The 14,328-nt window shown below is 43.9% G+C and overlaps 1 protein-coding gene across 8 annotated transcripts in view; it reads left to right on the forward strand.

The window, feature by feature from the left end:
* The first annotated feature begins 890 nt into the window (after positions 1-890).
* Positions 891-14,328, forward strand: part of MITF (melanocyte inducing transcription factor) — a 232,389-nt gene continuing 218,951 nt past the window's right edge. For all 8 annotated transcript variants that reach the window (XM_066596679.1, XM_066596682.1, XM_066596684.1 and 5 more), the window contains exon 1: positions 891-1,106. In XM_066596679.1, the coding sequence (XP_066452776.1) occupies positions 1,003-1,106 (104 nt within the window). In that variant the 5' untranslated portion in view covers positions 891-1,002. The remainder of the gene's footprint in view (positions 1,107-14,328) is intronic.

Here is a 14,328-nt window from a genome sequence, read left to right on the forward strand (position 1 = left end):
GCGCGGCTAATTTGGCCATCGGAGGGCGAAAATTAGTCGGCACCATGGAGACGAGGACGCCAGCAACGGAGCAGGTAAGTATAAAACTTTTTATAACTTCTGTATGGCTCATAATTAATGCACAATGTACATTACAAAGTGCATTATTATGGCCATACAGAAGTGTATAGACCCACTTGCTGCCGCGGGACAACCCCTTTAATAGGAGTGCTGCAAAATTCTTGGAAAAGATAGAAGGAAAGTTGACTACATAGATATGAGGTAAATAGAGAGATAGATATGAGATAGATAGATAGATAGATAGATAGATAGATAGATAGATAGATAGATAGATAGATAGATAGATAGATAGATAGATAGATAGATAGATATGAGATAAATAAGATAGATATGAGATAGATAGGTGAATAGATAAATGAATAGATACAGTAGATAGATATGATATAAATAAGAGAGATATAAGATGGATAGATAGATAGATAGATAGATAGATAGATAGATAGATAGATAGATAGATAGATAGATAGATAGATAGATAATAGATAGATAAATAGATGAATAAGATAGATATGAGATAGATAGATGAATAGATACAGTAGATATATAGATATGAGATAGATAGATAGATAGATAGATAGATAGATAGATAGATAGATAGATAGATAGATAGATAGATAGATAGATAGATAGATAGATAGATAGAAGTAAAGAAGAAAGAAGGAAGTTAATTAGCTGGCTAGATAGACATACAAAACGTTTATAGAAAGTTCATTGAATTGGAGTATTCTCCCACTGTAGTCCAAACGTCTATATAAAAGCAGCCGCTAGATGGCAGAGCTAGGGCACATTCGGCAGCAGTGTAGTTAGTACAGGAGCTGGCTGTCCCTAGTAAGTGCACAGTGCAGGCAGGACAGAGCTCGGGGCTGTCGCTACTGAGACCCAGAGAGAGGGAGCAGTCTGCACTCTGCTGATCTGCACTGCGCTCCGCTGACAGCTGGAGACATGCAGGCTGAATCAGGGATAGTAGCGGACTATGAGGTTGGAGAAGACTTTCACGAAGAGCCGAAGACCTACTACGAGCTGAAGAGTCAGCCTCTGCACTACAGGTCAGTGACATCTGCCGGGACTGAGCGGCTGCTGCACATTATATCATAGTAGACTTTGTTGCACGTTGTGTTATGATTTCTTTCCTTTGCAACATTGTAACTTTGTATTGAGGATTGCAACATTGTATCATGCTAGCTGTATGCTCTCCATGTGACATGTATTCCATATTAGGCATGGGAGCATTTAACTCAGCGCAGTCTGGATTGTTCTGTAGGACTTTGCAGTTGGAGTTCTCTGCTGGTCCACACAGTGTGGGCTGAATTGTATTTTGGAGGCGGTGGTACTGAATATAAATGACCGCCACATCATAGAATGTTCTGCTGTGTACAGTGATAATGAGTGCTGCTCAGTGCTTGCCCCTGCCATACAATAAGGGGTTGTATGCAGAATGTATTTCTTTGTTGGGTGGGAAAAAAGTTTGCAAATTAATGGCTGCATAATGTCTATTGAGCCCCTGCTGCTGCAGAATCTCTTGGAACGCAGAGGTGGTAGTCACATTCGTATATTTAACTTATTCTGCCTTTAAAGGGGGAGTGCACATTTTTCAATACATGCATCTGGACCTTACTGGATACTTCGTTGCAGTGGCGTATATAGCAAAGATTTGGCCCCATAGTAAAAACTTAAATGGGCATCCCAATATGGTGTTCAATTTTGCCATCCAGGACAGGAGGGCCCGGTGTTTGTCTTCTGTTCCTTGCCCTTTAATGTGACACTTGGCCCAAACCTCCTTGCTAATTGTGCAGTTCCTCTTTGGTCTTGCTAACTAGTAGCAAAAACGATGTTGTAATCAGAGCTGAAGCCCCCTCTTTCCAAGGGCCACATAGCAGCTGTATGGTCTGCCTCTATGGTATGTACATCTTTGCTCCTTTGCCAGAGTGGGTCGGAAGGGGCCATTATTGACCATTTATTGGTTTCATTTACCACCAGCATCCATGGAATGTATGAATAAATAACTATGATCACATTTTTAATGATCAAGATGTTTGTCATTCATTAAAGGATTGTCAACTTGTAAATTATAGATGGCGTATCCTTAGGAAACACCATCAATAGTAGATCGGCAACGGGCTGCTGCCTTGGACACCATTGATCAGCTGTTCATTAGGTGGATGCACTCGTGCTGATCTCTGCAGGAAGCAGACAGCGCTGTTCTCATTGCAGTGGCCAGGATTGGTATTGCGGGCCAAACTTCCATTCACTTCAGTCTGGTGCATGAGCACAAAGACCCAGCAAACAGCTGATCAATGGGGGTCCCAGGCAGCAGACCCACGCTAATCTACTATTGATGGCCTGTCCTAAAATTTACAACTGGACAACCCCTTTAAGTTTATCACGTGATTACTCTTCCCATCAGTACACACTTACACTCTAAAGGGTAAGATGGTTATACTTATTTATAGGCAGAGGTGTTGATTGGATTATTTGATGGGGTTTGTTAATGGAAAACACTGCTTAAATGTTTGTTTGCCCTTTTTATATTAGTCTGGCCTTAGTTGATAATTATTGGCGCCCCTGTGAGCTTAAGGCTGGGCTCACATGAGTGTAAAATTACCATGTATTACGATGTACACACCGCCTGTGTGATACGCAGTAATTCGCAGGCAATCAACTACATTGCCTTACGTAGTTCTGTCCACATTAGCGTGTAGGAATCGCATAACATAAGAGTGCAAAAAAATGCAGCATGTTCTATTTTTTTGCGTACTCGGCCCGAGAGAACCCATTGTTCTCTATGCGTATACGTGCAAAGCAACGGCATGGGAAGTATAAACAAAAAACCAAGTGGACTGCGCATGACAGCGTACGTGAGATACACTGTCATGCGCAGTACAATTTAGCTTCCATATGTGAACCCACAGCAGTAAAAGGCTGCGTTACCCACAATTTACGCTTACGGCCGTGTGAGCCATACTGATGTGCACACTGAATGAAGCCTTTAAGTATACACCTTAAATTTCTGCAGGCAGTCGTATTATGGGAGGTTCTGACTTCATCAAATTATAATCAGTTGCAAGGTCTGTTGAATCTACTGAGGTAGCAGGGCTCAATTTGTCGTTCAACTCTATGGGACTGTATTCAAGTGCAGTCCTATGTAAAATCATAGGCAGCACATGGGATATGATGATGAGCTCGGTTCTACCACCTCGGTGACAGGTGCGTTTCAACTTGCAATATCCATAGTGCTGTGGCATCTGCTAGTTAACTACAAACAATGGAGATCTATATCCAGAACATGTTGCAAACCTCTGTTGTGCCATTGTATCCTTTGTGTGACCTTTGTGATGGGTGGACGGAGCGGTGACCTACTGTTTCGCTTTTTTAATTGTTCTAGATAATTTGCTGGTTGAAGCTGCTGCACAAAGAGAATAGAAAGAAATAGGAAAAGGTATCAATATCAATCCCCAGTATGTATACAGTGTGTATGTATATATATATATATATATATATATATATATATATGTCTCAATACTGGTATCCTATATTGATATAACAATATCATACTTGAATAGGAAGACATGGATGTGCTACACGATGGTACAGCACACAGGCCCCTGGGGCCCCAGACAATGGATTTCATTTTTGGTTTATGTAAGAGTGATGGACAGTAAACCTCAATTGTAAAGTTGAAGAGTAACATGTGAGAAGGAGAAATCCTCTTTCTGTGTCTCTCTAAGGCCGCTCTCACACAGGCATTTGTAAAAATGCTGTGTTTTTCCACATGTGGGTTGCGATCACCTTGTTGGACCGATGTTCATTCCAAGGACTCTCAATGCGGTACCTTAATCTCCTGCAGACGATGGATGACTCCCTGGAAGATCTGCCCCTATCGTAGCAGAAGTGGAGAATGCAAATCAAAGAGAATTAAGCATTTCTGTTTTGTTCACCATTTATTGCAAGGGTGTTTTTAAAAAAAAAAAATTCTGTTTGATTCCATTCCCTCTCACCTCCGTTTTTCAATCGGAACAAATAGCGCAGTCAGCTCTGCTATTGGTTCCATTTGAAAAACAGAAATGAAATGGAATTAGGCGGAAATCGAGGAAACTTTTTCTGTTTTTGTAAAAAAATACATTGAAATCAATGAAAAACAAAATGGAAATGTTCTCCAAAACCGGAATAGAGAAATGGAAATCTCTAGCACTAGTGGGAACAAGCTTTTACTTCAGTCATAGCAGCAATGTGGAAAGCGGATTTCTGCTTCTCACATACTACTCTTCAAGTTTGCAATTGGGTTTTCCTCTCTCTCATAGGCCAATTGCAGAAGGATGGGTCAGATTCCGACTAAGAGATTCTTGGAGCGGGATGCAACCCTGTGCCCCTGCAGTGTCCACCGGCTTACCTGTCCGGCGGCTTCACTCTGTGCTGTGGATGTGCCAGATGGTGCACAGCTGCGCATGCGCAGTGCAGAGCCGTCGGGCTGGTGATGACGTGGATAGTGCAAGCCTCTGCGAGGTCCACACTGAAATAGGACATTCTCCGATTTCCACCCCGCGAACGGAATATCACAGTTGATTTCCACTCGTGCATATAGAAATGCATTTTTCAATGCATGTCTTAAGGGCTTTGTTTGCTACAGGATTCGGAGCTACGGATCCCTCAGTGCAAATACGCCCGTGTGCATAAGGTCTTACAGAAGCCACAACACTAAATGGAAATCCATGTTCCGGGGCGCTCAGGGGCTCGTGCACCATACCAGCACGTAGCCCATCCTGCTCAAGTACACTATTGCTATTTCACTATAGGACACCAATGCTGAGATAAAGCGCTGGATCAGTCTTTTTGACTACACCATTTATATATATATATATATATATATATATATATATATATATATATATGTATACTGAACGTCCTTGCTTAAGACTATCGCTACACACAGGCAGCACAGCAACATTTAGTTGCACAGGGGTTATGCTCTAAAGTAACAGGATTTCATTTATGCCACCTATGTCTGAATTCTTCATCCTTTTCAAGATCTCGGCTTGCTGCCCATGCATGTGAATATAATGTAGGATCTATCTATAGTACCACTTTTACCCAACATACATATGGGGGGGGGGGGGTATGAGGCAGCATACCATAAATTAAATGTAAGGAAGTATAGTTTACGGTTTTCATTGTAGAGGCATCTTGCGAAGAAACATATACTGCCCGGTATACATTTATTTTGCATTGGGTCCTATGCGTAAAGTATGTCACCTTACGGTTATAGTGGCATGTATGGAGGGTTTACGCTTAGTGCATACACCAGGCTAACACAATGTGAACATACTGTAGCCTAAACTCATCCTCTGAGCTAATCAGCTGTGAATTCAGGCTAATACATTTTACATGCGCTGATACATTGTAGCAAAGCCTCAGGAAAGGAGAGAGATGTGCTGCAGTTTCATTTAGCTCACAAATATCCAGACTGGAAAGAATTGTAGCACTGGTATACCTACTATCGCAGAAGCCATATTGGACGCTACACGGCCTGCAGTGTCAGAGAGGTCCTGGGCTACCAGACCGACGCGCAAGGTCCAGACACTAGTCACATCAGGAGTTTCAGAGAGATGATGCCCAAAAGTATAGAGACGTGTATATTGGGGTCTGAGGTTTTTTTATTGTCTGGTCTGGAGCTTTTTAATCAAGGGTTTTCATCAGCTTTCTCTTAATTAAAGGAATTTAAAGGACTGCATTAATACATACATAGTAACATAGTATGCTAGGCTGAAAAAAGACATCCATCCAGTTCAGCCTCCCCATGTTGATCCAGTGGAGCGATCCTCAGGATAGGTCATCAATAGTTGATTGGTGAGTAATCACTGTTTAAGATCTCTGCTTATCCACCGAAGTCACTTAACTCCATATCAAGCACAGTGCTGTTCATTATCTAGACAGGGAATAACTTTATGATCAGTGGGGGCCTAACTGCTGAGATCCCCATCAATGCATAGAACAGGGTCCTGAAGGTCCCAACGTGAATGCAGTAGAGGTCCATGTGCCACTGCTCCGTTCATCTTAGTTGGAATGCCACAGATTGCCGAGTGCTCGTCCTTAGCAATTTCTGGCTCTCCTATTGAATACATGTAGCAGGGGCGCACATGCATGATCTCTGCTCTATTTGTGCAGGGACCTTCGGGACCCCCATTCTTGAGATTGGTAGGGATCATTGTGGTTGGATCCCACCAATCATAAAGTTATCGCCTGTCCTGTGGAGAGGGTATAGCTTTATAACTTGGTACAACTCCTTTAATTTTCTTTCAGTCTTAACTTTGGAAAGTTGGAACAATTCTTCAACAGTGCCACCTAATGGAAGGCAGTATTCCTGCAAGGCAATGGCAGATCTCTTACGAAGCCTTGCAACAATGACTGGGAATTACAAGTCAACGCCAGAATCTTCTCCAGAAAGAAAAGATAAGCATGTACAGACAGTTTGGGGAGCTTTGGCTCATAATTCATAGTCATTGTTGTAAGGCTTGTTTAAAGGTCTTTTCATATCTTCAAGGTGCTCTACCTGAGAAGAAACCATACCCTTCCTGGATGTAAACAAGAATGTTCTCTTTAGTAGTAACTTTCTGTCCAGCTACTTTGAAAATTAAGGGCAGTGACATAACGACAACCATACCTGGTTGATACTGCAGTGCAGGTTCTATTAAATTTAATGAGAGCAAAACCTTTAGTACCAACCCAGGCCACTACACTATGGTCAGTGCTTTCTGCTTCCTGTGCTGTCCGTAGTGACAGCAGCCTCGGGAATCAACTGAATGGCAGGGATCTAAGCAGTAGGTCCACACTGATCATCTATTGATGACCTGTTAATCTTCAATAGAAAAAATGTTAAAAAGTCCCGGAATACCCCTTTAAACTAATGACGCAACGTGCATTGCTCAATTTCCTGCATGCTAGTTTTTCTCTTATTCCCATAAGAGTAAGTGATGGTATATGGATAGGATATGCTACCCCTTACTGATCTACTGGAATATTAGTGCAGTAACCCACACGATCGTATGAGGGATTGCATTGCTTGTGCAATGCTGCTGCTCCTTCACAATATTCCCCTGCATAGTGACGCTCCCGCCAGGGAAGTACAGCAGAACTTCATTCATATGAATGGTCAATGTTGCTGCTCTCTGTACAAAGAATGGCCAGGAGCACTTCTATAAATGCCATAAAATGAAGGCCAGGGACCTCGCACTCATGAACAGTAGTGCTGTGAGAGCCTGTGCCCCTACTGATCAGGATGGTATTCCATATCATGGTGATCCATATTTCAAATGGATGCAGATATACCAGTATGAATCATAAGTGGTTCTGCTGCACCATGTGGAAACATTATCCACATTGTGGGACTTGTTAAGTAGCTTGGCATGACAAGACCAAATTAGATTTTCAAACATAGAGTTGCAGCTCATTATATCCTACAGAGGAGTTGTTCAGTTTTTTTCATAATTAAAGATAATTGAAATGAGCATTGTGCTGCCTCTCTGGGTGCTACTTATTACACCGTACACCCCAAGTCCTTACCCATAAATAACCTCATTGCCAAAAACTAATCCTTCCCATACAAGCAGTCAGAATGGAATGAAACTTTCTATGTGTGATTTGTAACGTTGAAATAAGTAAGTGATTCCAAAGAAAATAGAATTTATTGGGAAAACTGATCCCAGGCTCCAGTACCCTGTTGTACCGCGTTTAGCTTAAATACAAGATGTGGTACGGGCGGGCATGGAGGCTCTAGTACGCTATTGTACTGACTCTAGCTTGGATACAAGATGTGATACAGGCGGGCATGGAGGCTCTAGTTCTCTGCTGTACTGCCTTTAGCTTGGATATAAGATGTGATACAGGCAGGCTTGGAGGCTCTAGTACCCTGTTGTACCGCCTCTAGCTTGGATACAAGATGTGATACGGGCGGGCATGGAGGCTCTAATACCCTGTTGTACCGCCTCTAGCTTGGATACAAGATGTGATACGGGCAGGCTTGGAGGCTCTAGTACCCTGTTGTACGGCCTCTAGCTTGCTTACAAGATGTGATGCGGGCAAACCTGGGGGCTCTAGTACCCTGTTGTACCTCCTCTAGCTTGGATGTAAGATGTGATATGGGCGGGCATGGAGGCTCTAGTACCCTGTTGTACCGCCTCTAGTTTGACTACAAGATGTGATAGGGGTGGTTCTGGAGGCTCTAGTACCCTGTTGTACCACCTCTACCTTGGATACAAGATGTTATATGGTCAGGCATGGAGGAATCTAGGTCCTGTATTGTATCCTGTTGCATATCGCTCCACATTTGCTGTAACTGAGCCTCTAGATTGTGCAAACTCATAGGTTGTGGAAGTTGGCGTCCCAGATGGTCCCATACATGTTCTATTGGTAATAAATCTGGAGACCAGGCGGCCACGGGAGTGTGACAATGTTGTGGGGACATTCCTGTGTCTCCCTTGTGTGTGCGGCCGAGTATTATCCTGCTGGGAAATGCCTCTTGGAAGCCGCTATGAGAGAAACACATGTGACTGCAGGATGTCCTGAACATATTGCTGAGCTGTCATTGTCCCTCATACTGCTACTAGGGGTGACCGACTGTCATATGCGATCCCCCCAGACCATCACACCAGGAGGGGGCAGTGTGCGACTCCACAGCAAAGCCAGGATTGAGGTGCTCACCCCGAGGTCTCCAGAAATGAGCATGGTCGTCGTCAGTGCCCAAACTAAACCTAGATTCGTCTCTGAAGGCAACCTGGTTGCACTTCATAGCAGTCCACAATCGTTGTCCACAACTCCCCTGCAAGGGCAAGCGACGATGGGTGTCAAAGTCAGTACACTTAATGGGCGCAAAGGTGCAGCATGCAGTACTATTTCATCACGTAAAATCTTGTTCTGAATGCTGGAAGTCAACGGTTCATTCAGCACTATTTGGCTCCACCATTTTTGTTGTTTGGCCTCAGAGATGGAGCTGAACAATGGAAATCACCCAGAGCCTCAGTGCAGATGTGAATGGGGTCTTACAGTAGCTGGAGGTGCTAGATACTGAGTGCCAGAGGGGGCGCCAACAAGCCATTCTGCCTTGGACAGAGATATCAAACTGGGATAACCCTTCACTCAATCAGCAGGTCACGATAAAATGTAAGCAGCCTCTTCTAGGGGTGTGGCTTGTATAAAAGTCCATGGCTATATATTCAGACACCTATATTAATATCAGACCCCAGACCAGATGCCTTTGAATATTTACAGACCTCTCTATTTATATCAAACCCCAAACCAAATTATATAAAGTACTTACCCTCCTTGCTGCCACACCAGACTATGTACTTACCCACCTTTCTCCTGGCTCTTATTCAGGCCTATGCGCCACTGCACTGTGTCTTGACATCATCCACCCACTGCAGCGATGCTCAGAGCTGAACAAGGCCCAGGAGTGAGGAGGTAAGCACATAGTCTAGTATGGGAGAGACGAGGATAAGTATATAGGATGCTATTAATTGGATTAATCCAATAGATAACGGCTGATTATTGCCTTGTTTTTTTGGATGCTGTACCTCCTCCCGGCAAACGGGTAAAAAGTATATATTATCTGGTGACAGGGCCGGAGCAAGGTGATTCAGTGCCCTAGACAGTTTAGGAAAATGACACTCTCTTCCCCCGTGACCTCTAGATTCGATTAAAAGTCAATTTATATTGTAATTATAGAAATTTAAACATGTCTTATAGAAAACAGATACACACAAAAAAAAATATTTAATCTAGTGGCTCACTTTACTTTTCTTCTCCATTTGGCCCAGACTGTCCTGGCGAGTTCTCCCAAAGACTGCAGCGTTTGCTGCCAAAACCTCGCCAGGCTTCTGGGTGCTCTTGTGCTACGGGCGCTGTACCACGTCTTGACGTCAATGCATACTACGTCCTGATGTGAGCGGTGTTGGAGATCTGTGCAACACTGATGCCTGGAGCACAGGAGGACAAGTGAGCAATACAAAAGATGCTTACCGCTCCCGGGGACTCCAGTAATAATGAGTGCCTGCATGGAAGTGTCACTGTGTAGAAAACAAAGTGTTGCATGAAAAATATTTTTTACCAATAAAGTTGCCCTCCTCCTTCACCTGTGGCAAGCTTGCAGCATTGGCGGTCACTTATCCTTGCCTAGCCCTCATCCCAGGTGAGGGTGGCTAAAAATAGGGTGACTCCTGGAAAAGTGTTGAAATATTTGTATATAGGTACAGGGATACAGCAAACTGAATATTTGCCCTAAGGGAGAGAAAGCCTGGCAGCTCCTCTATTGGGGTGCATATATTGCATTGGAAACCAGGCGCGGGGGGCCCAATAACCATCTTCATGTTAAAAGATTGTCAAATGTCTGACTTGGCTATGGAAGGGTCTTACATTGTACAACATGTTACATAGCATAAGCCAGCTTCCCGAATAGAGATTAACGAACTTTTCAAAAGTTCAGTTTGGCTGTTTCACAGAATTTCGACACAAAATGTGTTCGGTTCAAATTAGTTTGAACCGAACCATAAGTTCATAAAAAAAACTAAATATCATGTGTTTTAGACAGTGTCCAATACTAGTTAGGCTCCTTCCACACAGGCGGCGTGATATCGCGGCGACAAAATCACCCGTGTGGAAGTGGCTTTGGGGGATTTTATGAACTTCTGGTTCAACAGAAACTAACCAACTGAGGTTCAGGTTCTCAGCAGATGGGACCTGAACCTCTATTAACCTCTATTCTCATGTATAAGTGATTGTAAGAGAGTGGAGTGGCTGTCAAATAACAAATGCTTTGTTCTTTTTTTGGTCAAATTCTTGACATCGATACAAATACAGGAGCATTTATGTCATCCGCTTTAGGGATCATACTCATGGCTGTATTACACTTAGCAGGGACGTACGTAAAGGCTCAGGGGCCCTGATGCAAAAGGTGAGCTGGGGCTTCCCCTCTATCTGTATCTGTACCCGTACCCATACCTAAACCATGCTGCACAGAGACATAACTTGAAGCTTCTGGGCCCCAATGCAAAACCTGTAACAGAGCCCCCAACTATAATGCTTTATTCATAGTACTGGGCTCCCTATATGGAGAAGAGAGGCCTTATGGGCCCCCTAAGGCTCCTGGGCCCAGGTGCAACCGCATCCCCTGCACCCTCCATAGTTACACCCCTGACACTTAGTTTAAGCCAGTAATGTGGCGCTAATAAAAGTTTATGGGCCCATACTGTACCTAGTTCACCCCAGTTTTAAAGGAGTGCTCCAGTCCTATATTATATGATGACCTATCCGGAATGGTATTGATGACCTATCTGGGATGGTAGTGCAGCTCATTCCAATTGAAGTCAATGGATGACAACTGCAGTTCCATTCTGGCCCACGCTTCTGGGATGCCACGGGTCCTTCACATCAGTTGATCGGAACCCATTGGTCTAATATTGATTACCTATTCTGAGGCATTCTCTGGCCCATGTAGTGTTTGGACCCCTGGTGTGATTGCTGTCTTTGCACCCCCTATAGCCATACACTCCAAGTTAAGCTCTACAGCTTTAGATACCAGGGAAGAAATTAGGTAACAAACAATGAACACCAAGGACAGACTTGGGCAACAATTGCTGGATGCCAAGAACTAGGGCACCAAACCACTGGACACTTATAAAATGAACTGGCACTCTGGTAAGGATGCCACCAGAAGACCATTGGTGTAAGAGTCTAAACCCTGATCTTGACCAGTGGTCCTCTTCTGTTTGTGCCCACCCTACTTGCCATCTTGCCCTGGGAAGCCGCCCCGTCCTTTGACCCTCATGTATAATACATGTGTCACGCCGATCAGTGCAGCTGTTTATTCTGTTCTGGTTTCTGTCGCTTTTCTTTTTTTACTTATGCAAATTTTGCTGCCCCCAAAACACTCATCCTTGAAACCGAGTGATTAATATCTCCAGTCTCATTGTAGCTGCAGATTTTCAGTGCATTCTACCACATCGCTCCTATAAATAGGTTTGCAGAGTGTCCATTTTTTCACCTTCCCGTGCACGGCTCCATACGAGGACATTGATTGTTGGAGGGGGAAGTAAGGGCTTTGCCATAGAGCTGGGACTATTTGCATACAGTGCTGACTGTTAATCCAGATGTGTCTACCAGCCCCGCTATTGCAAAACTCACCCGTTCCATCTGTTTCTGCTTTTTTTTCGCTTTCTTTGTATGTCAGTATGTAATGATTGTTCTAGGAATGACCATTCATCAGCGATTCACATCGCCAAGAACCACTAAACTCATAGAATATTGCATTTTTCAGACCCATTTATCCAATATACAGGGAAGGAGTAATCAATCTGCTTGTCTGTCTGCCTGTCTGTCTGTCTATCTATCTCCTAATCCCTTTCCCTTTCATTTTCCCCTTTTCCCTTTCACTTTTCCTTTCCCTTTTGTTTTTCCCTTTTCCTTTCATTGTTACATTTTCCTTTCGTTTTTCCCTTTTCCCGTTCCCAGTCCAAGTCCAGTGATGTCTGTTCTCATTTTATAAGGGGCGGACTATTTAGCAGCGCCCAACAATACATTGAGGGGGAGGTAAGTATAGCACTTACAGCTCCAGATTCTGCGGTAAACTGTAGGTGACATATTCCCTTTTAATGGGTTCTACTAGAAGAGACAACCCCTTTCTGACGGCAGCAGCTGGGGTAACACCATTGGTTCTGCTCCGGGTAGACAGTAGATTTTGCTGGGGCAAGTGGCGGTCTCCCAGTTATGTCCCCTGTAGTAGCCACTGCAGGGCAAATGGAATACAATATGATACCCATTCATGTAAACGGTCATCCTGTAATGCACGGACGGCTCAGAGTCTGCCAGACTGGGAGCTGCTCTTATAGAGTGGTTGTCCGCTGCACCTCATAGAGGGGGACTCTGAGTGCGGGACACCCCCTATGACTTTCATATGGCCTGTACAGTGTAACAGCAGATGTTAAACTCTTTTTTTTCTCTTGACAAAATACAAAAATGATAATTTTTAGGCCGGCGTCACATGGACGTATTTGTGCAGCATTTTGCATGTGGAAATTTTGCGTGTGCAATACGCAGTGAATAGAACCCATTGATTTCAATAGGATATACACTGCGGTGAACCCTGATATTCTAGACAATAATGTGCTGCCAGCAATACTTGGGAATGGTCAGCCATACTTCCAACAATGTAACGAGTCCTGACCTGAACCCCACTGAACATCTTTGAGATGAACTGGCACGTCCAGTCAGGAAATATGAACAGCGCCCATCTGCTTTGAGAGAACTTGCCAGACATTTGCAGGATGATTGGAGGGAAATACCAGCTGAAGTATTTCAAATCTTAGTTGAAAGTTGCAAAGAGAGTATCAAATGCCATTAGGGCCTAACGAGCCCCATTAAGTATTAAAATATGGAAATAAATAACACTTATGGTTCTTAGGCTGCCTGTCCACGGGTGTTGCAAAATTTGTTGCGGGAGCTGCCACCCGGGAGCAGGAGGCGGCAGACGAATCTCCGCAGTGAGATTTTCTGACAGATAGCTTCACCACGGAGAATCGCGGCAATTCACAGCATGCTGCGAATTGCCAGCCACGAGCAGAGAATCGCAATGATTCTCCGCTCATGGACTGGGGGGGGGGGGGGGGGGGCTGCGCTTTCCGTAGGAACGCTATGGAAAGCGTTCACTGTGTTCCCCGTGGCCGGATTATTGCCGCTGGGAACGCAGTGAAAATTCAGGAGCCCATACTCATGACCAATTACTTTCAGTTAAATAGTGTCAATGACTTTCATAGTCACAGCCTTCATTTCAGTGTCAGTCCCAATTCTCTCTGTTAGCTCACCACTGTATCCCATACCAAGTATTTCTTCTAGTGATGCTGCCACCTGTTGGCTGCACTTGGTATGTCTCCTCCAAAGGGAAAGAGACATAACTAATGTCTGCAGCATGTCCCAAATCCTAGTACTTCTCTCCACTCTCAGCACCATATTAAACTTGGCAGGATAGGGGATCATCTCTGAAATCTGGTACTGTCATCTTGAATCCTGAACACTTGAGGAGTTTGTACTCGTCTGCCAAGATCTAATTTGTCCTTAGTTCATAACATGATTCTAATGAAGCTGATTACATTGGACTCTAACTCCTTTTCACGCTCTTCTGAATGCTCTGCCTTGTCCGAGTGCTGCCATTTATGGGATTTACCCCATCTTGCTTCTGCAATGCGCTTGGAGTTAATGTTTATAGTGGAGGAGCGATGGAAATATTCT

This window comes from Eleutherodactylus coqui, chromosome 3 (genome assembly GCF_035609145.1).
Source record: "Eleutherodactylus coqui strain aEleCoq1 chromosome 3, aEleCoq1.hap1, whole genome shotgun sequence".
NCBI classification, from domain to species: domain Eukaryota; kingdom Metazoa; phylum Chordata; class Amphibia; order Anura; family Eleutherodactylidae; genus Eleutherodactylus; species Eleutherodactylus coqui.